The sequence below is a fragment of the Betta splendens genome, chromosome 16 (genome assembly GCF_900634795.4).
Source record: "Betta splendens chromosome 16, fBetSpl5.4, whole genome shotgun sequence".
In the NCBI taxonomy this organism is placed as follows: Eukaryota; Metazoa; Chordata; class Actinopteri; order Anabantiformes; family Osphronemidae; genus Betta; species Betta splendens.
In genome coordinates, this window is record NC_040896.2 from 21,417,288 (window position 1) to 21,443,272 (window position 25,985).

The 25,985-nt window shown below is 40.9% G+C and overlaps 2 protein-coding genes across 8 annotated transcripts in view; both read left to right on the plus strand.

Moving 5' to 3' along the window:
• Positions 1-26: 26 nt before the first annotated feature.
• cep192 (centrosomal protein 192) lies at positions 27-24,597 on the plus strand. 6 transcript variants are annotated; one of them, XM_055503211.1, is made up of 51 exons: positions 27-94; positions 749-992; positions 1,576-1,683; positions 1,777-1,934; positions 2,083-2,141; positions 2,342-2,477; positions 2,592-2,713; positions 2,809-2,898; positions 3,667-3,819; positions 3,991-4,141; positions 4,286-4,500; positions 4,643-4,753; positions 5,514-5,775; positions 5,878-6,021; positions 6,095-6,159; positions 6,319-6,543; positions 6,749-6,890; positions 6,973-7,061; positions 7,163-7,414; positions 7,489-8,242; positions 8,342-8,459; positions 8,680-8,836; positions 9,169-9,841; positions 9,937-10,128; positions 10,444-10,592; positions 10,681-10,911; positions 10,991-11,116; positions 11,305-11,445; positions 11,535-11,598; positions 11,729-11,871; positions 12,031-12,123; positions 12,358-12,476; positions 12,698-12,895; positions 13,295-13,385; positions 13,573-13,752; positions 13,903-14,163; positions 14,246-14,367; positions 15,189-15,298; positions 16,024-16,177; positions 16,388-16,478; positions 16,820-16,898; positions 17,060-17,183; positions 17,364-17,469; positions 17,557-17,785; positions 17,976-18,052; positions 18,214-18,309; positions 20,930-21,049; positions 22,017-22,129; positions 22,376-22,502; positions 22,763-22,821; positions 23,538-24,597. In XM_055503211.1, exons 2-51 carry the CDS (start codon positions 820-822, stop codon positions 23,668-23,670), a joined length of 8,085 nt encoding a protein of 2,694 aa, XP_055359186.1. In that variant the 5' UTR covers positions 27-94; positions 749-819; the 3' UTR covers positions 23,671-24,597. The 6 variants fall into 6 exon arrangements, 5 of the variants coding, with proteins under 5 accessions (XP_055359186.1, XP_055359185.1, XP_055359187.1 ...); XM_055503210.1 differs by having other exon boundaries at positions 48-241; XM_029129195.3 differs by having other exon boundaries at positions 49-241; positions 11,732-11,871.
• A 604-nt stretch (positions 24,598-25,201) lies between these two features.
• Positions 25,202-25,985, plus strand: part of LOC114843017 (low-density lipoprotein receptor class A domain-containing protein 4-like) — a 105,310-nt gene continuing 104,526 nt past the window's right edge. For both annotated transcript variants that reach the window (XM_041067789.2, XM_029129197.3), the window contains exon 1: positions 25,202-25,478. The gene's annotated coding sequence lies outside the window, so the exon portion shown is untranslated. The remainder of the gene's footprint in view (positions 25,479-25,985) is intronic.

The following is a 25,985-nucleotide window of genomic DNA, read 5'->3' on the forward strand; positions in this document are numbered from 1 at the left end:
CATTCGAAGGCGTTTAAACGGATTAAGCCCCGCCCTCACTGACGCACGCGGGCTTCCTGTTGTTCCCGGGCGCTGCCCGCTCCTCACAACTACGGTTTGTTTGATATGCTGAGTTTCAAGCATTAATACTTTGCAGCTTGTGTTAGAAGCTGACTTTTGGAGCTGAATTATGGCATGAAAACTGCACGTTATACTCAAAAGAGGGAAAACGAGCTGGACAAACAACGACTTTTGAACCGCGGTAAAGTACTAATTGAAATTAACGTTCTGATTGAACGTTAGCTAATTCACTTGTTGAATTGATCGGGGCTGGGCGGTGTTAGCAGGGCTAGCTAGCATTCACTAACTGCTTAATGTAAGAAGTGTGTGCCGTTTGTAACAACTGTTCCTGCGACACTTTATGAATGAAAACTGAAGTATTTTAACTTACAGTTAGTCCGAGAAAGATGCTTGTTTTTAGCAAGGAGCTAACGTCAGGTTTGCTAAAGTTACAGATGGGTTCGCGTAGTGCAATTAACATTACCGTTAACTAATTGATCTAGCAAAACACACGCAACGTGTTATGTAACATAGTCAAACACTACGTAAAATATATTAAATGTCAAAGTATTTATGTGTGCTCTGATTGGACTACCCGCTGTTACTATCTGTCCTAATTGTGAGATCAATTTTACGATTGTGCAATATAACGTGCATAAGTTGTTGGATGCACTTTGAGTTGTGGTTCCTGGTCTCTTTTTTTACGCAGTCATCGTAAATGGGCTTCCCCTGAAGTGAAGCCAGGCCACATTTGGCTCTCACCCTTCTTCATCCAAAGACATGGCAGACAGTTTTTACAAGTTAGAAGATGAAGCCTTCCCCAGTTTCCTCTGCAAGTCTATGGACAGCACCAGTGGTCGCACAACACTGGGGAATGTGACATTGGGTTCAGGCCCAGGACTGCCAGTGGCTGCCTCTACTGTGGCTAAAATTAGACCTGCGTCTGACAACAGGTGGGAGCTTGTTGCTGCTTTGGACAGATGTGATATGAATACATTATTTTTTCTAAAATTTAGATATTAATATATTAATCTAATTATTTATGTATGTCATTAACATGGTGGTTGCATACTGTAGGTTATGCTACATGAGTTGCACTTGCAGCTCCTTGTGAAGGATTAGTGGTTGCTTTTGAAGTTTCTTTTGTAACAATGTTGACGATGTTCAGCAAACAACTGGGCAAGATTCACTGGCTTAATTAAGAATGAACAGTCACCCAGCAGTCATAGGCTTGATGGTTCCTGGCTCCCCTAACTCATGTGCCAATGTCTCCTTGGGCAAGACACTAAACCCCAAATTGCCCCTGGTGTGGGACTGTGTATGTGAATGGGTTAATTCTTCTAAAAGCACTATCAAATTGCTTAAAGAAGCATTGTGATAGCACTTTTAGTACCGATGGGGTAGAAAATCACTACACAAGTGCAGACAATTTGACATTTTATTTCTGGAGCACCAAACAGGACAATATATCTAATCATCTGTTTAGTATGCTGGCCATTAGTTCTCTTTAAGTAATGTGCACTTTGTGCTTTACAGAGGAGATCCTGTTGAAGCATCTTATGTTGAGGGTAAAGAAGTGCAGCCCGCCAACACACAGTCGTCTGTGGCGGAACAGAAGTTTGCCCTAAGCTTTAAAGATGATATGTAAGAGTTATATATACATGTTAAAATATTTTTGTTGCATCATAATTAACAAATAGTGTTTTTTCTCTAATTTTTACACGACCTTCATCACAGGGACAATGCAGATGATTTTATTGCAGCCCACCGACTATCAAACATGCTGGTGAAAATTAATCTGGATGAGAGTGCATCTCAAAACTATGACTCCTTGCTTGGGCTGCCTCCCACACAGACGGGCTCTGGTCATGGTAGACCCACAGAACTAGGAACAGGTAAAAGCACCTGCTTCTGTCTAGCTTTAAAGGTAGTATTGCTCTGCCCTTTAAGTATTAAATGCTTAAATCACTTTCATCTTACACCAAATATACAAACACCTGACTTTCTGTTATATAGAAACTATTTTTTGGTAACTTCTAACAGATTTATCAACTGGACTTCTAACATTTGCCAAGTTTGGACATAAGGATGAAGATGCAAAGGTAATATACTTACAGATGCATAGGATTCCATGTTACATTCTGCTACACCTTTAGATCATATAATCCAGAAGGCTGACAAGTGTCTGCAGCATTAAACTGTTTTTATCAAATGTTAATGTGCAGGTTACTTTTTAACTATTGTTTTTTTTCTAATATATCTTTTCTCAAATACAAGTTAATAAACACCACCTTTTGTTCAGTCCTTTCCAGCTACTGCTGTAGAAGACAGTGTGCAGAGTGAGGGAATGGACAGTGACCATTTCAGTGGCAGTAATTCAAGCTTCTTGGCAAATGAGCAGCTCATGTGTGTGGACAGCATTAACAGCGATATCACAGGTCTGACTTGTCTTTGTGATTTCAGTGGTCAGTTATTATGTGATTAGTTTGTTGTTTTTTTTGTAGATAGCCATTACGTGCATTGCTCATAGTAATTGTGTTTTTGGTTCCTAGATGATGACATTGATTTGAACAACCTGCCTGATGACGAATTAGAGCTGTACTTCAATAAGCTGGTCCCTCCTGCCATGCAGAGAGGTCAAGTGGAGGGCCAGGAGATTCCTGCTGCTATAAGAGTAACAGCCACTACCACCCCACCTCCAGCATTAGCAAGCCATAAAAATATTAAAGTAATTCTTTTTTCTACTCTAATCTGACTAATTGTTCATAGGGACTGCCTGCTACTTTTGATGATCTATCAAACTCCAGTGCAGCAGAGCCAGAACTGTATAGGTACCAGTTCATCGATGACTACAATCAGGTTAGGACTTGTTGCTGCCGCTGTTTATTATTATTATTATTATTATTATTATTATTATTATTATTATTATTATTATTATTATTATTATTATTATTATTATTATTATTATTATTATTATTATTATTATTATTAAATTACTCATAATACTTTGTGAAGTACCTAATACACATAACATAACAAACATTTAGATTTTAATTAAAAGACTAGACTGGGCTTTGCTTATTTATTTAATGACCTTAAAAAGTTTGTATAGCGTCTTTTTATTTAAAAACAGTTTGTAGGGTAGACAGCCCAGCAGGCATTTCAACGTTGAATCATAGTTGAATCAACATCATACTTTTGGTTGAATGAGCATTGGATTATGTGTTTATTTTGAAAGGTGAATCAACGTTGGTGGGGCAACATTGATCAAGCATTGATCAAATGTTGTTTCGATGTTGCATCAACGTCACCAAAACTACTGACATCATTTCAACGTTAATTTAATTTTTTTTTAACCTTTTTACAACCATCGGCATTCAATGTTGTTTCAATGTCGCATCAACGTCACAAAAATAACTGACATTATTTCAACTTTATTTTAACATTTCTCATTTGACCGCGGTAAAAAAGTTGTTTAAATTAATATTTATTTTCAACAATTCATCAATCCTGATTACTATTATATGGTAAATCTTGTATCGAATTATTTTTTTGTTTTGTAATTATAACATGAAGAATGAATAATTTCTAATAAACTTTACTGTATTATGTGTACTATCACTTCAGGAGCACTTCCAGATGCCTGACGTACGTCTGGCTGCAACAGGTATGGATTCCTGTCCTGCTAGTGATGAAGACACAGACGATGAGCTGGAGTCTGCCAGGAAGAACAGCAGTGCTACCAGGATGCGGCTGCTACCAAGCACCTCAAGGCAACTAGTCAGTTGTTTTGTTCCTTTTTTAGTTTGTTTTATGATATTTAAGATGCATTTAAAAAAGTTGTTTTGATGAATTCTAGGTACATGTCCACAGCCTCATGGGTGCTAATGATTTTCCCCTTCAAGTATATGTTTTATAAAGTATTCTTTTGTATAATACTTGTTGGTACAGGTTGGAGAGAACAACCGCCCCAGTTTCAGGCCTGGTTTAGAGGGAGGCAGTTCTGACGATGAGTCCCTCAGTGGTCGTGGCGGGCCATCAGCGTCTGGTATTGAACACAGACGATCTGCTGAGGGACAAGTCATCAACCCTCCTGTTGCAGGTCTCATGTCCTTTGCTTTCTGATTTATTCTTCTTTTTTCTTTTTGTTTCTCTAGCGGTATCCAGCTTTCTTCACTTATATATGTAAACCTTGTCATTCACTGGAAACCGCTTATCGCTTGCTTTGTTATTGTTCATTTTGTAGGGGATGGTGGAGGTGGAGATGGAAGCAGTGGGAGTGAGGAAAGTGGAAATGATGGGGGAGTATCGACAATCCCCCTTCCAACAGCTAATGTCCAGACTACTTATGATGTCCTGCGTGGGCTAGGGATTGTGGGTAGCAGTGCTGAGGGTGAGGATGAGAATGGTGATCTGAATTTGGAAGGGCATGGAAAGAACAGCGTTTCCAGACATATTGAGGTGAGGCTCATTAACAAACACAAAAAAGTGTATCTAAAAATACTTAAAATTATAGCATTAAGTGAAGCAAAAGAGGTTTCATTGCTCATTACCTGTACTGAGGTACAGACCCTTTGGGGATAATTTTGATGTGTGTTTCCAGATGGGCGACCGTGTGGCTCCTGTAGGAACAGGCAAGGACAGCTCCTCTGTAGGGGCATCGCTGGGAACTCCTGTGAACCGAAGCATGATCCTGGACCATCAGGAGAGACTGGTTAGTAAACATGCAAAACTTTCGTAACTAGATGTAACTTAAAAAAACAACCTGATGAATTTTACTTGTTTGATACGCTATGCTGCCTTTGTAAATAAGGTAGGTAAACAAGGTGGTGGGAAATGAAGGTCGCTAGTTCAAACCCAGCTGATCCAACCAGGTGTGTTCTTGGGGAAGACACTTCACACTACCTCCCTGAGCGCCCCATGTGTGGCTGCCAACTGCTACTCCAGTGAGGGCGTGGATCATATGCAGGGAACACAGTTGTCAGGTCTTATAATAGCTTTTGCTATAGAATGGCACATTTTAAAATTAAATCTGGTGTAAAGGTTTCTGTCTTATACTGGGACCATTTACACCATTATTTTGGAATGTCTTTTATTACCTATCATCTAAGGTAGGTATTGACATCCATTTACATCACTAGGTGAGTGTAAGATGGACTTTGCACAAACATTGCACAGTTGGAAAGTAAGTACTTCTGAGGGATCAAACAGAAACGAATATTTACCTTTGGCGGTTTGTTATAATATTGTTCTGATGTAATCAGTTTTAGGAGTGGAGCTAGTTCATAGAAAACCTTTCTAATTCTTAGATTCAAGGCATTCAGAGAAGCATCTACCATTTTCAGATATATGAATAAAAATTAGGACTTTGCAAAAAAACAAAGTTTTATACTAATCTACTAAGGTTTGGACGGTTGATAATAACTTTTATAAGTTATGCAGCTCTGCCCTTTTGCCAACCTGCCTTTTCTCAGATGCTACTCCAAGAATGTGATGATGTTGATGATGAAGTAGATGAACCTGATGGTGCCAGGCCCTCATTGGACTTAAGGAGAGGATCCTGTAGAAATGTGACTGCTGCAGAGGATTCTGGCAATACTAGTGAGGATGACAAATATCCTCTTTCCACATCACTGGAACCCAAGTACTTCTCCCAGAGCTTCACCCAGGACCAAGAAGATTCTGATGATGGCTGGAACCATTGCCCAGACAACATGGAGCTTGAGTTTCAACAAGGTAGGCTTTTTTTTATTAGGTTTTAGGGCCAGAAGTTTATTGAGTTGGTATGGCATGCTCAAACTTAATACATTTCTGTGCATAATGCGTTTGTCTTTGTAGGAGCCACTCACAGTGTGGTATACCAGGATGAACAAGGGCAGTGGGTGACAGACCTGGCGTATTACTCATTATTTAAGAAAGAGGTTGATGAGAAAACATCAGAAGAGCCTGGCCACTTTGAGATGGAGGACTTTGTTCCTGCTAGTAAGTAGCATGTCTACAACTATCTTGCAACACTGTGTGTTGGCTTTTCTGATGTTTTTATCCTTTCTTACAGATGATGCTTTGGAAAAGATTGTTAAAGATCAGGAGGAGTTTGAAAAAGAGCACCAGTTTATGCAGGTATAAATTAAAGACATGTGCTGCCCTTTTTTTCATATCCCATATTTTTAATATGAATAATTAAATTATATTTTTTGTATATTTATAACCATTCTTTTAGGTTGTCACGTCAAATGTGAGATGCATGTTTTTGTGGTTTATTTTTTACTGTTTGAACAGGAGGAAAAGATTGAGCCAGCGAGCAGCAACTGCACCTTTCAAAGTGACACCTCATGGAAGGTCCCCTCCAGTAGCCACATTCTGATGAGGGCTTCTCAGGTCTCCTCAGAATTTCAGCGGGACAACCAAAGCTACCTGCGATTGTCTTTAGGGGAGTTCTTTAGCCAGCGCTCCGAGGCCCTGGGCCGTCTGGGCTGCACTGATGATGTGGATGCAGTTAAACGGGTAAGACTTTGAATGTTCCCGTGTCAGTTGTCAAAATCATCATCAATCATCATCTTTATTTGTATGCTAATTTAAAACTGATAAAAGTTGCCCAAAATGCTGCACATTAAAACAATCACAGGACATACTTTCAGGATCACTTGCCTTTAGAGTGCCTCTGCAAAGGAAATTCCAATATGCATTTATGTTTGTTATTTTTCTCTAGCCATCCTTTGGCTACATCATTACATCGCCAGAGAAGAGGGAACCATTTGCCCTGATTCACCCCTCAGAGTTCTCAGCTACCGACAGTTCTCCTCACAGTGAAACCATGGAACTCAGGGAAACAGACAAAACACTGAATCCAGGTATGTTTACAGTATTGCTATGGCTAAAACCTCAAACAGTGCACCCATACTTTGTCTGTTGCTCATAATCCTCATCTCGCAGAGGACTTAGACAAGACTCTTGAGGCTCCAGGTGAAAAGATGTCACAAAACGGAAATACTGATCTGGAACACTGTGAAGAAAATGTACAGGTGTGTTTTTTATGTATTAATATTTTAATATATTAAAGTATAATTACCTAGTATGTTACAACCTTTTTTTAATATTCTAAAAAAAACCTATCTCTCTACAGGGCTCTACTCTTGGAGGTAACAGTGGTGGCTCTTTTCCTGGATCAAGCTTGGGCAACCAAAGCTGTATATCTCCTGACAACAATAGTCATCTGATGCTCAGCATCAGCACAATTGCTTCTGCCATTGCAGATGCATCCATCAGCACTGACCCATCACAGCTAGCTCAAATGATCATGGAGCTCTCAAAGAAGCGTAAAGCAAGGAAACAATCTGCACCTCTTGGACCTGCAGTTACCAGCAAAGAAGAACATGTAAGTCCCTCTTTACTGCTTTGTTGTGCTTGAGTAAGACTTAACTAAATCTTTTTTCTGTTGTCTCTACATAGGTATTCTCTCAGCCAGATCAGGACTTCATGTTGGACACAATGCAGAGAAGTGCCTGTTCTGGAGAGCTTAGTGCCTTTGACATGGAGAAATACCTGAAAAAGACTGATATGTCTGATAGCAGTGATCCCTCTGTGGCACATACCACCTTTGACCTGACTGGCTGGGCTGATAACCTAAGTAGAAGCTCTCATGCAGGAAACTCTAAGGACCAAGGGAGCTCAACTCACCAAGTGACAACTGAGATTAAAAAGATGCCCACAAGTACACAAAATGAGGACAAAGGAGAAATCGCATTGAACACGAGTTCATCTAAATTGTCCATTTCAAATATTTCATTAGCAGCTCATAGGAATGAATCAAGAAGAAGCTCTATTCCCATTAAATCCACAAGTTCTGCAAGAAGACTTGTGGGCTCGGTGCAGTCCTCCAAATCTCCTCCAGATATCAATGCAACTTCTTCTTCAAATACTTGCAGTTCCTCACGCAGGACAGCTTCAGATAATGAAGTCAAGCCAGAACAAATAAACTTGCGTTCATCCAACAATATGTCATCTTTCAATAATCAAACTGGTGATAAAGCCTCATCTAACTTGCCAAGAACTTCCTCGAGCCAGACAAAGGTTTCCTCAGCCTTGACTCAGAAGATGAGGAGCACTGGGCCCCAGAGTCAGGACATACCCATTAATTCTACAGGGAAGAAATCATCATCCAGGGACATGCCTTCTCCACAGCCGCCACCAGATCCTCCTTGTGGTTAGTATAAACCAGAGAATGGCTTTAGATTTAACCATGTATTAACATTATTTTTATTATTATTCACATTATGAGACTGTATTAACATTTGTTTCTCAGAGCAGCCAAAAGGTTTTTCAGAGATGTGTGCGGAGGAGACTCTATATAACTTCAGACCGTCCACCTCGCCACTCACTCACTCCTCTCCAAGTCAGACCTCAATTCCCAGTGCCCATAGGTATAGTATCAAATGTAGTCTCAGAGACTGTATTAGATACAAAAATTAGTTATTTGTTCTTAAATTTAATTAATAATTTATTTTAATTTTAATTATTTATAATATACAAAACTAGTTTAACTGAATGTAAGTGATGTTGCAAATTGCCACTGGTTGAAGGAAGCCAAGTAATAGATTGAGATTGGTTCAGAATATGAAGGTGTCTGTCTTGTTTTGTCAGTGTGGCTTCACCTCCTCCATCTGGTAGAGCTCTTGCAAACAAATGTCCAAGTCCTGACACGTCTCCTCAGTCTACCTGCTCCAGTCCTAGTCTCAGCAGGCTCACATACATCTCAGTGAATGATGGTGCTGTCATACCAACACCTGAGAGACAAAAGGTAATATAAAATATAGTCTGGTCATTCACACAAAGTTAGTTATATGCTTAATGTGATAACACTTGTCACAAGGTATTGAAGTGTTCCAACTTTAAACTGGCTCTTACCATAGCTGAGATTGTTGCATGCATTGACTTTTTTTTTGGAAGTGCTGAAAATTCAGCAGGAAACCGTTAAAACAGTGATGCAAATGTTTTCGTAGACAAACCTTAATAGGAAATAGTGAGCCCTATTTTGAGTGGCAGGTGATTTCTTTAACCAAAATGTATCAGAAAGTTGATTTCTAGTCGTTAAATATAACTGCGTTGATTCAAACTATTTTTTTGATACAGAGCAATTGTTCCATGGCATTAAGCACCACCATCATCAGATTCAGTCCAACTCCACCTGTAGAATCTGATACACAGCCAAACCCGAATGCTCTTGCCCTGGCTAAAAACCTGGACCAGGTGCAACCTCTACATTCAAAAAGTCTGGATCCACTACCAGCACAGCAATGTAAAAGCCTGGAGCCCTCATGCAGTGCTCCTGCTCTGAGCTGTAGTCGCAGTCAGAGTGAATGCAATTACTTCTGTCCAAGGGACAAATCTAGTGACTTTTCAGCAGGTTGCAGAGCCCACCAGCCTCTCTCAGAGTCTAATGTAAAACAGCTCTCTAAAGTTGACTCGGGCTATTGTAGCAATCTGAACATTCAGCAGACTGCTGCTCCTCAGAACCCTCAGCAGTGGGGAGCTTCCAGCTCAGTCCCATCGTCGGTGTATGCTGGTGGCCTTGGCATACCAGCGTCCTACTCAGCAGAGGGACTTCACTATGTGCCGATGCCCAGCTTTAAGCCCCAGTGTGCTGGTTTGATTGCCCGCCAAGAAGACGTGCCGTCTGTCCTCAGTGGACACCCTCTGTTCAGCTCCCAACTGGCTCAGCCATATTTGGCATCTGAAGCTCCATTACATCCCAGTGCTTTTCATGCAGCGGCAGGAAATGGTGTCTACACTGTGCCCTCTACAGGTATGATGCTATTTTTCCTCTTTGAAACACATATCAACATGCTGCTTAATGTTGTGGAAGCCACTTGTTTGTTTAACTCTATTTTTAACTTTCAGGGATACCAAACAATAATCTAACAATGAGAAACTTACATCCTGCATTGAGGCCTGTAGGAATGTCTGGAGCTCCTGTTTCTCATCACCCCCCTAGACCCCATCACATCCAACAGGACTTCGAAATGATGGGCAAACTTTATAATCCTTATGGAGCAGAGCCACTGTTAGCAGGTGGTCTTGAAGAACTGAAAGGTAGCAATGTCTTCACTTTTATTCATAGTTGTATTTTACATCTTGATGTAAAATACACAGGTACAACATTTAGAATATTGTGTTGTATTATTCATCGATTAACTAGTCATGTATTTAAACCTGCTGTGAAGTACAGACATGTTATATTGTTGTACACAGCACAAAAGGCAAAAAGCAATTCAGTTCTGAATTTGTAATTTTCAGGCCTTTACACCCCACTACCTTCATCACCAATAGGAACATTACTTGCCTATTCATCTGCATGACAAAGCAGCATTTCCCTCAACCAGTTATGCACATTTCTGTCATTTTCAGGCCAAGTGGTTGTGCCAGAGGAGCTCCGATTCCCCCATGCTTGCTGCATAGGCATTGCATCACAGACCTCGCTCAGCATCTTCAACCCCTCTGAAAGGTGGCAGCAAGTGTCAATCACTGCCACCAACATGGCCATTGATGGAGAGAAAGTGAGTTTTTAATACAGATTAGTTGAAAGCAAATGTACTAAAGCGTCTTTTAATATATATTTTTGTATTCATTTGCTCTCCCCTGCAGGTGGAAAGCTTCCCGTATCAGTGTCTGATAGTTAAGAACAAAACAATCATTGGACCGAAGAGTACAGAGGAGCAGAAGGTGTTGTTCATACCTCCACAGCCCGGCGTCTACCAGTGTGTCCTCAGTGTTTGCTCTTGGCCTGCGTCTGCTGAGACAGAGGTGGCTGCTCGTGCTAACGTGTTCATCAAGAAGGTGTTGCTTGTTGCCATAGCAGAGAATCCTGTAATAGAAGTGAGGACTTTCAGTTTAGGGTCACAGATGTTTTTGCATTAAAAAAAAACTTGCATCTAAAATATAGTTGCTTTATCAGGTTGAAGTAGGCAAATCTGGCTGTTTAGAGTTTGGAGATCTTCCAGGAGGCAGTACCAAATGTCTTCCTCTAAAACTGATCAACAGGACACACGCCACAGTACCCATCCGTCTGGTCATCAGTGCAGTAAGTCACCACAGCATGTCTATACATTTACAAACATCAGAAAGAAACCTCCAGTGGCTCGCAAAAGCTAGAAGCTGCAATTTTCTTATTGTTCTTATGCTTTTAACAAAGCTACAAAAAGCCCAGGATTAGGGCCAGTAAGTTGTAAATTTGAGTGTTTCACATTCTCTCACACTATTATCTTTCAGAATGCAACAGCGTGGCCATGCTTTACTTTTTCCAAACACCCCATTGCTATTACAGCTGAGGGAACGAAGCAGGCTGGACACACAACCCCGGCACCTTCTTCCTCAGTGGTGAATCATGTAATGCATGCAAGTTATGAAGAGGTTAGCTTCCAGATAAATAAATGTTTTTAAATCACCATCATTTAGTCTAGAATATGATTAAACTATTTCATTGTTTGATTTGATTTCAGAATTCAGAAGGTTTCATCATATGGGTACATTTCAAGGCCCCTCAGAAGTACACAGGCTTTTCAGGTAATCGACCTTGATTTGATTATTTACATTGCATTAAATACATAACTTAGGCTAAAGTCATTACATTAAATTCTTCCACATAATAGAAGCACACCCAGTTTTTCTGCTAACCTCAAATCCATGTGCCTAGCAGGAGAGCTTGTTTCAGCCGATGAGTACAATGCTCGGGTGGACATTGAAGTGGATTCTCCTGGTCCAAGCCATGTAATCAGGAGTATTCCCCTTAGGGCCAGGTCTGGAATCGCAAGGGTCCATGCTCCTAAAGACCTGCAGGTAGTAACAACAATTGGTCAGGATACTTATATATGTTTTCATGAGAAACAGAGTATGTCAGTCAAACCACCAAAGATTTGTATGTAGGCAGGTGCTCATACAGTACATATTATCCAAGCTATGTCTTAGAGAGGGTTTTTTTTTGCTTGTTTTGTTTAGACTGTGAGTCTGTCTGCTCCACCTGGTAAATGTAGTCAACAAGCACTGCCATTAAAAAATGCTGGAAACATTGATGTGCAGCTAAATCTCAAGGTAATCTTGACCTTTACTTTTCTTATTATATGGGTTTTGTTTAAGCATTGTGGCATTTTGGATCTGCACTAGGTTTGGTTTTTTTCCTTTTTCCTACTACTTTTTTGAATTTCTTTTACTCCCCTGGCACTCGTTTTCGTTTTCATTTCCTCACCTGTTTACTGTTAACTTGCTGTTTTGGCCCCACTTTGGCCCTGTTTTTTTATTTATGTTCTGTCTTCCATTTGCCCACAGACCACTCATGGTGTGGACTGTTTTTCTGTGACACCTTCTGAACTGTTCCTGACTGTTGGTGAAGAACAGGAAATTTTTGTCTCCTTTAAAGCACTGTACAACAAGAAATGCAGAGAAAGGTAGATAAATTATTTTAAGTTCTTGCAATAGACTGAAGCTTCTGTATTTTTAAGAAATTGTTTGATTTAAGATCATTTTTTAAAAACTGCTGTAAGTTATACCTGTAATTTCAGCCATGATAAGTCTTGGTTTAATTTTTAATTTTGTGTTATTATATCAATATGTCATGTCACATGTTTATTGAGTATCTGACTGTATGCACTGTGTCATTGTGTTCCAGCCTTCTCACCATCCTGGTGCTGCCTTCAGGTCCTCAATATGAGGTAACACTGAAAGGAGAGGTTGCTTCAGAGGAATCTGGAAAATCTGCCATTCCCTCCACTGCTGCCTTTGCCCACAGTGTAGCTAATGACGTCCCCCCAATTCTCTCTAATAAACAGTTTGTAGCCTGGGGAGGGGTCACTTTGGGGAGAGCCGTGTAAGCAGTTTTTCAGTTTTCCATTAATTTTACTGTTACTTGGTTACTTGTATAATTAATTCACTGCAAAGTAATCGATAAAAAAAAAACAAAAGGCCCAGTGTTCCGTATTACTGTGTAAGGACTTTAATAGTATTTTTAATGAAAGGGGACAGAGAGGGTCTACAGAGAGTGTTGTTCATTAGATGCAATTTAACATCTTGCCCAATTTCTTTACAGTAAGTGAAGAAAGGTAAATTGCAGAAAACAGTGTGAAAGCACAAACCAAGAAAGTTTTAATTAAATTTAGTTTCACACGTTGGCACAATGACCATCAACTGTTCAGCAATGTGTGTACGAGAGTTACCTCTAAAGATGACCTTTAGTTTGTACTAACCCACAGTTGCTCCTTATTTTCAGCCAACAGAAATTGGTTTTGAGAAACAACTCTACCAGTATCACACAGCAACTACGGTTGCTCATTCGGGGTCAAGACCAAGACTGCTTTCAGGTAGACATAAATCTGGTACTCAATTTTGCAGCTGTTTGTATTGAATTTCATTATTTGGTTAATTGTTTTTTTTTCTGCCTGGTAATAGCTATCAGTGTTGTCCCTCGACAGGAGTTTAATGCTGTACCTCTGTATCATCTCAGCTTTTGTTACTAACCAAATGTATACTGTACCTGTGATGTTTCAGCTCCAGAGTATGTTTAGTCCTGAAGAGCGCCTGACTCGACATGGGGAGCTATCGATTCGCCCTAAAGAGGATGTGACCGTCCACCTGCTCTTCGCTCCCACCAGGGTGGCCTGCATGTTGGCCAAGCTGGAGATCAAACAGTCCGGAGCACGGCCTTCACAGCCAGGGGTCAAATTCACTGTAAGGAAGTGACTGTTATTTTTCCTCAATATTCTGCATTTTTCTCTTTTTCATCCTCTTCATATTGTTTCCTGGTTTTCTTCAATTCTTTTGCCACATTTTGCATTTTTCAGTTGCTTTTTCTTTGTTTCCACAACTGTCTATCACCAGATTCCACTGTCAGGCTATGGTGGCACCAGCAACATCATACTAGAGGAGCAGAGGAAACAGACAGACGGCTATGTGGCGACGCTGACCGATATTGCTGTTGGTCATGTCAGCAAAGTGTGTCTGTGTGTGAGAAACACTGGCTCAAGAGCAGCCTTCATCAAAGCTGTGGCCTTTTCTGATATGCAGAGGCGCTCAGCTTTGGAGGCACGCGTCATCAGCCTTGCACCATCACAATTCATACTCAAGGAACGGACACAAGAGGTGAAATATAAAAATCCTGTGTAGAATGTAGTGTGAAAGCCAATGGCTGTAGTTTTTCCTAACTGTGGATTACCACTTTCAGGTGATAACTGTGCTCATGAAGTCTACTCAAAGAGAACAGGGCCTGTGTAAGTTGGGCAGTGCCGTGCTGGCTACTATCTGTTTGTTCTGTGGAGATGAGGTGTCCAGGCAGCAGTACAGGAGGTGAGACCCTAAGGCTTAATACAGTCTGAGTGCTTTTACACTCTCTACACACTTGTATACTCTGTAGTGTATGAGCAATTTTAAACTAATAAAACTTTATTTATACATTTATGGTTCAAAAGATTATTTTATCTTGGTTTTTTTTAACAGACAAATACTTAAGTTAGTGTATTTTAACACCTGCTGTGAATTAAAATTGAAGAAAAAAAACAATGAAAATATAAAAATTTTTATGTTTGGCTGGTAAATTAGAGGTGGTGCTTTTTAAAAGTCTTTAATAAACTTTAATAACCAACGTAACAAACCATAAAATGGAATATTATTCTCACAACAATAGCACAGCATAATTTAACTTCAGCACTGTTATGCATCTCCTGTGACCATGAAAACAAAAGATGTTGCATAACGAGCTGCAGATAATTACCTACTACTTGTGTTTGTCATTTCAGGCTCGTTGAACAAAGTCAGTGCTGTGCATGTATTTCACTTCACATCTGTGTTTATGAGTTTACTGCTGCTTTTAAAGTGTTTGTAGCACTCGGTTGCTACTTTACATTTTTGCATCCTAACATTAATGACTGCAAAACATTATTTTGTAATTAAGCAAAGAATTCTTTTACTGGCATTTATTGTTAGTGATAAGATCTCATGCTTCTGGGGAACAGTTATTTTGACTCTAGTCTTTTGAAATTCATTGGGATGTTGGCTGCAGATTGTCTATATACTGGGATTCTGAATTATACTGATCAAAGTTAATAGGTGGCTCCTTTTCAAGAAACCACTTGTTTTTCTTGATTTGTGTGTTGTTGTTTTTTTTTTAGGTTGCTACAAAGCAAACCAGGAGCTTCAAGCAAGGTTTTGTCTGAGAACAGTCTACTGAAAAACATTGACTTTAATGAAAAATTTCTTGGAGAGGAAAATATTACAGAGAGTAAGATACCTTTTTTTTTTTTTTTTTTGCACAAATAAAAATCTGTCTGCATTCCCTTTCATACAGTTAAGGCTCTATTTATCCTTCATACTTCACTTTTGTCTGCTGCTTAAGAGGCTTATCCTGCATTAGTGATTTTAAGACCAAAAATATCTACCAGCTAAAGTTAGATTTAAATATTTGTTTTAAAGGAAAAACGGTCAAATTGGCCTAATTTAAAAAGAGTACAAGAAACTATTCTCCTATTTCTTATAATATAATAACCCACCAAGACATGATATATGCATAATACTCAGCCAGAATTTACATACATTTACATACCGCACCAGTAATACAGTAAGTATCGATGCAACCTCTTTGACAGAGGTTCTTTGGCTTATAATTATGCTCTCATTTACTACTGACCATTTGCCAATAACTGCACTATTAAGCTCCTTTTTTTATTTTTTTTTACTGTTTTTAACCACCTTTTTAACAGTAATACTGAAAATGAACAAACTATAAAAGTGTTTATTGTTGCCTTGCCTGCACATAGCCTAACTCATCCCAAGCAATGATCCCACTAAACCAGATGGGATGACATATTGTCCAGCTCAGTGTTGCTGGACTAAACTGCACTTTCTTTTTCTATTGTTTATTGTGCATTTCAGAAGCAACCTTAATTTTTTATTTATTTATTTTTATTTATTTTTATAGTCTGATTGTTGATCTTATCTTTTCGATAGCCTACGATCTGCCCCTACGACCCAACGAGGCTCATATCTTCTACGCAAACATGAGTAAGGTTGTGGTATCATTGCTGGGGAGTGCAAAGAGTGAGGAGAGAGATCCCACAGAGAAATCACTGTCCTCTTCTACTCATTGTTTGGAGACAGATGGGTAAGTTTTATTATTATTATTATTATTATTATTATTATTATCACCACCAACATGCTGGAGATTAATATCTGCAAACAAAACCATGCAAATCTTCAGGTTTGCATAGTGTGTGTCTTTGCTGCTTATGCATTAATCTAATTTGTTCATGTGTTCATACACACTGCTGTTGTGCTCAACACCTCAATACATTTTTCTTATGTAAATTTCTAGTGGTTTGACAAATGGCAATGTGTCTTTGGATGTACTGCCAGTCAAGGGACCCCAGGGACCAGCACTGAGGGTGACAGAAGCCTCTGTAAAGGTACATAGGTACATATATATATGTGTGTGTGTGTGTGTGTGTGTGTGTGTGTGTGTGTGTGTGTATACATATACGTATATATACATATACGTATATATACATGTACATATATATATATATATATACGTATGTATATATGTGTATATATATATATGCATATGTATATATACGTATGTATATACGTGTATGTGTGTGTGTGTGTGTGTGTGTGTGTGTGTGTGTGTGTGTATATGTATGTATGTATATATATGTATGTATGTATATATGTATGTATGTTTATTTAGGTTGGCGCTTTTTAAAGGTGGAAAAGTAGTTAGTTACTTACTTACTTACTTACTCAGGCTCCCCAGCAATTACAAAAGCAGTCTGAGTCCTGGACCATCCATCCAGAACAGCTTGTCCTCCCTGCCCCCACGATCAGTGAGTAGAACCAAAACTGAAAAAGTGTATGACTTTCTAGACTTTATTGTCCCCCTTTGACCTCTGATTTTATATTTCTCTTGCTCATTTTGTGTTAAACAGTTAACTCTAAACAAGGGATAAGTGTAGTTAACGGTTATCATGTTTGTTTTGTGTTGTAGGTGGTGCAGTCAACACAAGTCAGATTCAGATACGGAACAACACATGCAGAGAACTGAACTTTGATTTGTCCTGGCCTGCTCACTGCCTCACCATCACCCCTCAGCATGGAGTCATTGAGCCTCAGTAAGAACACACTGGGTTATAGACTATAAACTACAATTACTTCAGAAAGTTCTTGGCTTAGATTGTTATTAGTAGATTAAAATACTCTGGTATTTCAGATTTGTCTTAAAATATTTACTGAACAGAACTACATGTCAAAAGCACTCGGAGATCAGTAATTTTTACTTTTTGTCAAACAAGGTGCCACCTGCAGATTTTGATCAGTCCCAACCCTTCACTAGCAACTAAACCTTCCATACTGCCATGGAGTGGACAGATTTATGTCGAGTGTGATGGTCAACAGAAGGTATGAATAGTACAGCTGGTAAAAATTATGAGAAACCAATAAACAGAAAGCTAAGTGTGTGTGTTTATGTTCTAAATATTGGTTTAGTTTATTAAGGTTCAGATTCGTCAGGACCTTGCTCTGGATGTGTCTGCAGCCCCAGCAGACAAGTCTCTCTCAGCCCTTCCTCCCCAGGCTGCCACCCCTGTGCTGCCTGTTGTCAGGCCCACCGCCAGGCCCTCAGAACTCTTGCAGACTCCACATACATCTCAGGCTATAGTGGAGATAAACAACAAGACCATTGTGTTTCCCAACACTCCCTCAGGGGAAAACTCAGGTAGGGACAGTGACTAGTGGCAAGATGTTTCTCCTGCCCCCTAATTTGCATGCATACAATAAGTTGTGATCAAATCTGAATATTTACCAGGATGTGCAAAGTATTTGAATGTCAAAAAGTTTGTCTTTCAATTAAAGGCTAAAGCTCGCTTTATAAACAATGTTTAAATTCACTGTCTCTTCTACATCAGAGGCTCATCTTCAGGTTCAGAATGGGCAAGTGGAAGTGAGGTGGTACCTGTCATCATTTGCGCCTCCATATGTTAAGGTATATTTATCAACTCTGATATTTCTGTTATTGTGAGGTTTATTTTAAGGGTTTATGTAAGTTTTAGGCTGGCAGTCAACTTTCAACTTGTAATGTTGTCTTTGTACTATTGTGTGATGGCAGTGACTTATGTTGAGCTGTGGTGATTTCTCTACCGTCAGGGGGTTGACAACACTGAAGATGTTTATCGCGCCACCTACACTGCGTTCAGATGCTCTAAAGTGTCAGGAACTTTGGGAGCCCATGAAAAGATGGAGGTAAGCACTGCTATCAGTTAAGTTTATTAATACTTCAAGCAAGTCATTCTAAAAAGAAGGATCAATATATTCTGTACTTATGGCATCCCAGACTCCAGCGTTAACATTGACTGGTTCAGCGCCACCTTATCCTTATCGCTGTTTACACCCCCCCCCCCCCCCCCCCCCCCCCTCCGCGAACACTGCCGCGGCGTGTGGCGTCATACAGACAATTGTCTCCAACCTGCAGTCCAGACATCCTGACACTTTCTTTATGATCTCCAGTGACTTTAATCACACCAGCCTCGACAAGTCACTTCCTACATTTACCCAGTTTGTGAGCTGTCCCACCAGAGGTGTGAAGACACTGGACCTGATGTATGCTAATGTTAAGGAGGCCTACTCTTCCGCTGCTCTCCCCCCTCTGGGAAAGTCGGATCAGAATTTGATTCATCTGATGCCACAATACACTCCTCAGGTTCAAAGGCAGCCTGCCACCATTAAAACTGTTAAGGTGGACACACAAGGACCGCGTTGCCCTGCAGAGCTGCTTTGAAGACATTGACTGGGAGGCTCTTTGTGAACCTCTTGGGGAGGACCTTGATGGACTGATAGACTAGCATTCAGGTCAGGGGACAGGGAGTCAGCTAGGAGTGTCCAGAGCGAGCTGTCAGTCAGTATCAGGAAGGGGAAGGAGTCTCACAGGAGGAAACTGGAACACAGACTTCAGAACAACAACACCAAGGAAATATGGAAGACCAGCAGCCAGGTGACTGAGGGGTCTGTGGACAGGACGAACAAACTTAATACCTTCTTTAACATTTTCCAGGTTGGGCCTCTAAACCCCCTGCTGCTCATGATAGGGCCCCCCTCACATCACCCACAGGGCCCATCCACCTCCACCCCCACCTCACACACACTCACTGCAGATCAGGTGAGAAAGGAGCTGAACAAGCTTCATCCAACAAAGGCTGCAGGACCTGATGGAATCAACCCAATGGTGCTGAAAAGTCTGTGCTCCCCAGCTGTGTGGCATCCTCCAACACATCTTCAACCTGAGCCTGCAGCTCGAGAGGGTTCCACTTGGGTGGAAAAAGTCATGCATTGTGCCAGTGAATAAGACGCCACGTCCCAGAGTCCTCAAGGACTACAGACCCGTGGCTCTGACCTCTCACGTCATTAAGACTTTAGACACGCTGATCCTGGACTCCCTGCGTTCTCTGGTCATACCCTCAATCGACCCCCTCCAGTTTGCCTATCAACCTCATCTAGGAGTGGATGACGCCATGATACACCTGCTCCATTCCTACAACCACCTGCAGCCTAGTGCCTCAGTGAGGATCATGCTCTTTGATTTCTCCAGTGCATTTAACACCATCCAGCCTGCACTGCTAGGAGAGAAACTGAAGGACATGCAGGTGGAGCCCCCCTTGACTACCTCACCAACTGCCCCCAGTACGTCCGCCTGCAGAACTGTGTGTCTGACCCTGTGGTCTGCAGCACTGTCTCCCTTTCTCTTCAATGTGTACACCTCAGACTTCAGGTACAACTCAGAGTCAGAGTGTCATCTCCAGACGTTCTCTGCTATTGTTGGATGTATCCAGGGTGGTGACATCACAGAGCCATCAGAGTACCAGGCAGTGTTGGACAGCTTTGTGGACTGGTGTGGACAGAACCACCTCTAAATATCAGTAAAACTAAAGAGCTGGTGATAGACTTTAGGAAATCTGGGAGTGCTGTCACCCCTCTCACTATTTAAAAATGTTAAATTATAAAAGAGGTGGAGGTGGTGACCGAGTACAAATACCTTGGAGTGACTTGGACAATAAACTGGCTTAGAGCAGGATCCTTTAACCTTTACCGTCTGCGGCTCCATGCTGAGGATGTTCTATGAGTCTGTGGGTCCAGTGTTTTACACTGTGGTCTGCTGGTGCAGCATGTAGCAGACAGTAACAGACTGGACAAACTGAGGGCTGGTTCTGTTCTGGGGGTGGAGCTGGACCTCCTACATGCTGTAGCTGAGAGGAGGATGCTGGTCCAACTCCTCTCTATTCTAGACAACACCTCCACCCCCTACACAGTGTGTGGCTGGACAGAGGAGCACCTTCAGCCAGAGGCTGATCAGTATTGGGTGCTCCACAGAACGTCACCGGAGAATATTCCTACCGGTGCCATCAGTCTGTACAACTCCTCCTCTGTCTGTAAGGGTTTATCTTCATCCATGCAATAACGTATAATGAAACTTGAGCTAGTAATTAGACGCATGTGTAGATTTATTAATTGCATAAAAAAGTATTGATATCTGTGATACTGGTCCAGTATTTACTTGGTATCGGATTTACATCAAAGCTTGCAGTATCAGCCACACTTAGTGTAGATGTGGTAGCATTCTTATTTTTGATCTCCCTACAATCTTGTGCGTACATTTTTTTAATGGTCACAGCGATCGAAGTGTGCAAATAAATAATTATTATTATTTTTTATCTTGAATCTTTTATAACTGATAATAACCATGAGAACTGGAGTTGTTGGCCACCAAAGGAACTAATGTTTAACAAAATGATCCCTCTTTCCATCTGCTCAGCTCTGCAGATGAATCCTCACGTGTACGTACAGTGAATTTATACTTAATCTTTTTCAGGTGCCTATTACTTTCCTGCCCAGGGACCGGGGAGATTATGCCCAGTTCTGGGACTTGGAGTGCCACCCAGTGTCCGACCCCCAGCAGAAAACCAGAATTCGCTTCCAGCTCTGTGGCACCGTATGGACTGTTTTCAGCTGTGCTGATTTAACTTGAATTGAGACAGAATTAATGGAGCTTTTGTCTAGTGAATGGTTTACATCATTAAGTTTTATTTTTATTAAAAAAAAAAAAATATATATATATATATATATATATATATATATATATATATTTTATATCAAGGTTTATTTTTGCTTAAAATTAGGGATAAACTTCAATAGGTGGAAAAATAGCCAGATTAATTTGGACTAATGACTACTTCAATAGTAATGCCACTAGTGTATATGTATGTATACTGTATTTTTCAGTGGGAATAATATTAGGTTACTGGGTAATAGATCTTTTTCTTAAATTTACAGTGAATAGGATCTGAAATTATCTTTGGTCCATGCTGACACTTCAACTTGTGCCTTTGGCCTAAAAGGGCTTTGCCTATATTTTATCTGCAGCAACAAAGCTTTCTAGTGACTATGCACACTACAGTATACGATAAGTGCCAATCTAAGCCACAGCCACTTGGGGATCAACAAAGTCAATTATTTAGTTTGTGGTTTAGTGTTGGAATAATGTTTGTTTGAAAAGGAAATAACCAAATACAGACTTGCCTTATAACCACCCACCCATTTAGTTGTTTTATTCCTTCCCTAATCATTACTGATAACCTTTGGAGATGAGTAGTGGTTCTATCTTGACTGCAGTTTGACACAGTAAACAAACAAGAGTTTTTTTGGGGGTGGGAACAGCCTCCTGCTGAGATCAGCCTGTGTGCCACTTTAATCTGTTGGAACACACCCCACTAGGAGGAAATATAGACAGCAACCTGAATAAATGTTGGTTTAAGAACACATTTGGGACATGTGCTTTATATTTAATTGTCAATGTAAAAAAATCTTATTTTAACTCGTGATATTTCGTTGCATTACTAGTAACCAGCTGTTTTGTAGTATAGACTGGGAAAATAAAAGGTTTTTGTGTGTGTCTAAAGGGATCAAAGTCTGGACCAGTGGCAGGACCTCAGGAGGGAGACTGTTCTCTGGTGAAAACAGAGCCCACAGTCAAGACCAGAAAGAGACCTGATGCTTCAGGAGTCAAATCTAGGTACAACCATGTTTGACTAAACCTTAATACCCTCCCTCTAATAGCTGAGACCTCCAAGCCAGTGTTGGAATAGCTCAGATTAGGTAGATTAAAAAATAATGACGATGGTTGGATGTAACAATGTTTGCGTCATTTTGTAAGATAAAAATTTTGAAGAGTATCCAGAAATAAGCACTGGTTTTATAACTATTTAATTAATGTTCTCTGGTTGTGTTTACGTGTTTTCGTCTATATTGGTATACTCAGCCAGGAGGAAGGTGTGCGGCGAGGTGTGTACTCTCCACAGGACTTGTACACCTTCCCAGCAACACGAGTGGGCGAAACCAGCACGCTGAAGGTCAACATTCGTAACAACTCCTCCAACCTCCATGAGGTGAGGCTTGCCATGTTCTTATGTATAGGCTGAATTTCAGTATTTGCTGAAGTAAACAAAAAACTTCATAACTATATAAAGTATTGTCTTGATTTAAAGCTACATTTATAGATATTTCTCCAAAGGTGCCGACATTATTTCACCTTGTGTATACAAATTTGCATGACTGAGTGTTAAGTGCAATAACAACCCTTAACAGTTGTGACTTTGCTTTGCATGGATTCGATGTTTCATGTGTGGCTTCTCTAATTGACTTGCAGCTGACATTTGTAAACCCAACAGAGCCCTTCCACATCAAGCATTCTAAATACACCCTGAGGTGAGTCTCATGGTCATTGTCTCTGACAGCACACTGCCCCTTTTTTAGGTATTAGCCAACAGACCCTATTGAAAATCAGAAGTGTTTCTGTGATTTTTTTTTTTTTTTTTTTGGACAGTTTTCTCTCATGCAACTGTTCTGTTTATGCCAGAATATGCTCTATAATGTGACTTGTAGTCTGTTTGATTTTCTTTTTCTATAATGGATGCTCACACTGTCCTATGAGATGTTGCGACCCAGAGGATGAGGTCACTATATGTGGCACAGGCTTAAGGTCACACATACTAGGTGTGCTGTGCTAGTCAGCCTGTGTGGGACTGTGTTCAGAGTGGGCACGAGTTTAGTACAATTGAAAAGGGGAAAAGTGTATTTGTACAAAATGTATTGTGGAAAATAACCCTATTAGGATTAATGTGAAATTACACTTAAAGTATCACCAATCTATGAAATGAAACTTTATCTCTGCTGTTGCCAAAATCTGAACCTGACCCATCCTTAAAGTAGAGCTAAAGTGTGCGTGTGTGGATCCATTTTGGCCTTTGTGGTGACATCAGCATGTCGCAACTTTCATGTCCACACAAAGTGCAGTCCTAAATTTAAGTCTATTAAGCGTGCACATTTGTGATGGTGCATGTATTGCATTTCATTTTTCAATGTTTTGGATTGAAATAACTGTATATTTTCTACGTTGTCCCTTCTTCCTTCCCACTCTTTAGATCCCAGCATTATCTGAAACTACCGGTCCAGTTCAAGCCCTGTACTGCGGGCAGACACAATGGCTTGCTGCTCATCCAGTCAGAAACAAGTGGAAGTCTTGTTATCCAACTAACCGGTGAGGCGTCACCTTGAACTCTATACTGCTTCCACATTCTGGCTGGCAGTATTTGGGTGGAGGCTCCTCTCTGTGCAACTCTGCATTGGAAGAAGGGGAGAAACCAAGATGAAGGACAAATAAAGCAAACCCTGGACCCATCTGTTGTCCTCATATTTGGAGCTGTGTAGACTGTAGCTAATTAAACAGAAATGACTGAGAATGCCCTGCCAACACATCCACATCTGTCTGTAGGGAAGACGCAGGTGTCCAGAGCTCACCCATGAAAAACAATTTGGTGGAACAAGCTCAGTATCAGTTCACATCCCTCCAGCAAATCAGACGTGGTGATTTTTTCGATTTCCCAGTTGACTCTAGTATTTGCTTTATCCCTGAGTCATGACACAAAGCAGTAGCGTTGTTAGCTCTCAGATGGCAGCCATACCAGCTGGGACACGCCCTGGATTACATGTAGAAATTGCTTATTGTTTTGAAAACATGAATGCAAGGATGACTTGTCAGCACCATGTGTTTGTTTTTCCAGCTTCTTGCAGCATTCATTCCAAACAATCTACATGTATTTGATGTAATTGCAATCAGTTCACCTTGGTAGCGCTGCTTGTTTTAGTTGCCAAGGCAAAATAGTGTCCAACACTGTTGAATCTCTGGGAATAGTCATCCTCGTCGCCTTTGGCTGTGGGGCAAATAGCCAAACCTGGAAACCGAACTGAAACTGGAATGACTTCAACAAAGATTACCATATGTCCTGCATGTGTTCATGGCACATTGTAAATGAAAAACACTAGTGTGGAGCAATAGTTTCCTGTTTGAATGGTGTTTTATGAAGGTTGCGTAGTGCGTAAGGCTGCACTTAACACTCCCTGGAAACTGTCTCAAAACATTTTAACAATTTGCACATGTATTAAATGTATGTACACTTTCAATAAAGTTTTTTTTTCCCTGAACTATTATCCTACAAGCTAGTTATAATTTAGAGAAAGACATCAATTTATCTATTTTAGGGACATCTTTTTGTCTTCAGTCCCTTTGTTTTCAAGCTTTTATGTTGGTTATGTACTTTATTAGCACAAATTTAAAGATGCATATAAACCACATTTTGATACGGTGTAATAAAAAATATGAAGATATATATTGCTTTCATCCCATGTCATCTTATCCATAGATGGATGAAGCGTTGATTCTGTCTGAGCTCTTAGTAGTTTAAACCAGGATTAGTCCAGTAGAGTCTGTTCACATGGTCGATTAGCTCCGTCTCATTTAAACTGAAAACTAAGCCTGGTAATCAGTTACACAAAATCTTTACAATTAGATGTTGCATGCTAAAAACAGGCCAATAAGGTGTGACAAACCTCAGGAGAGATGCTGTAGAATGACCTGAGAACGGCCTGATGTCCCACTGATCCACAGGTACAGGAAAAACTTGTTTGAGCTTATTGCTGACAAAGGAGGTAAAGCGAGGCTGCGGGTGTGCTTATACTCCGCTAATACTTTAAATACTCGATGATAACACGTATCCTGTTTGCGCGCCCTTAAACACGTGGGAACTTCCTGCTCTAAACCAGCGAACACGCCGCCTGACGTGATGGAGAGAGACTTGTAGCGCATCTTGTCCTTGGACTGTTATATCTAACGAGACCTGCATGTGTCGCCAAAGCTTCGCCCACAGCTCGGATGTTGTACAGTACAGTAGTGGAGCTGGGCTCTGTTTTGCTCCCCAGCCTGGAAACCACTGTAGTGCAGTTAGACTTGACATCTATCAACACAACATCACAGACTCCCAACGAGCGCGCGCAGCGACGTGGCGCCTCCGCGAGCGCATTACCAGGTAGGAAGTCTGCGACATTTTGCCAGTTATTTTCGTGCACTGCTGTTTTATTGCATAATGCGTTAGTCGTGAGCGGCCGGAGGAACGTTCTGGGGCCGCTAGCTCCGGTGGCTGCGCGCTAGCACGGCCGTCCGGCGCGGGGCTCTGACTTTGGGCCAGACGGTTAAAGTTGCAGTTTAGAGTTGGAGCTGCTTCCCAGCGCTGCGCCAGACAGCGGGGCTAAGCTAACACGGCTACGCTAGCTGGAAGCGGGCTAGCCCTGGCTGCCGTCCATCGTCCAGCGGGGACGCGGCACCGCCGAGGTCCCGTCCCTGCAGAGCACAGCTGCCTCTCCCACTGGCCGTGACCTCCCTGTTGGCCGTGACGTCTCTGAACCTCGGTAGCGGCGCGTTACGCTGCGTGGCCGCTGTGACTTTAGCTGTTTTTCCACCTTGGCTTTTAGTAAGCTAGCAGAAAAACTAGATTAGAAATGTAACGGTTTGTGTCACCAGACGCGTTTAAGTCGGG

What these genes read in the sequence shown, in the direction of transcription:
- cep192 (XM_055503211.1), top strand. Translation starts at nt 820, where the DNA reads ATGGCAGACAGTTTTTACAAGTTAGAAGATGAAGCCTTCCCCAGTTTC. An exon ending in TCATCGATGACTACAATCAG is followed by an intron (nt 2,899 to 3,666) that starts GTTAGGACTTGT and finishes CTATCACTTCAG; the next exon opens with GAGCACTTCCAGATGCCTGA. An exon ending in GCGTTTCCAGACATATTGAG is followed by an intron (nt 4,501 to 4,642) that starts GTGAGGCTCATT and finishes GTGTGTTTCCAG; the next exon opens with ATGGGCGACCGTGTGGCTCC.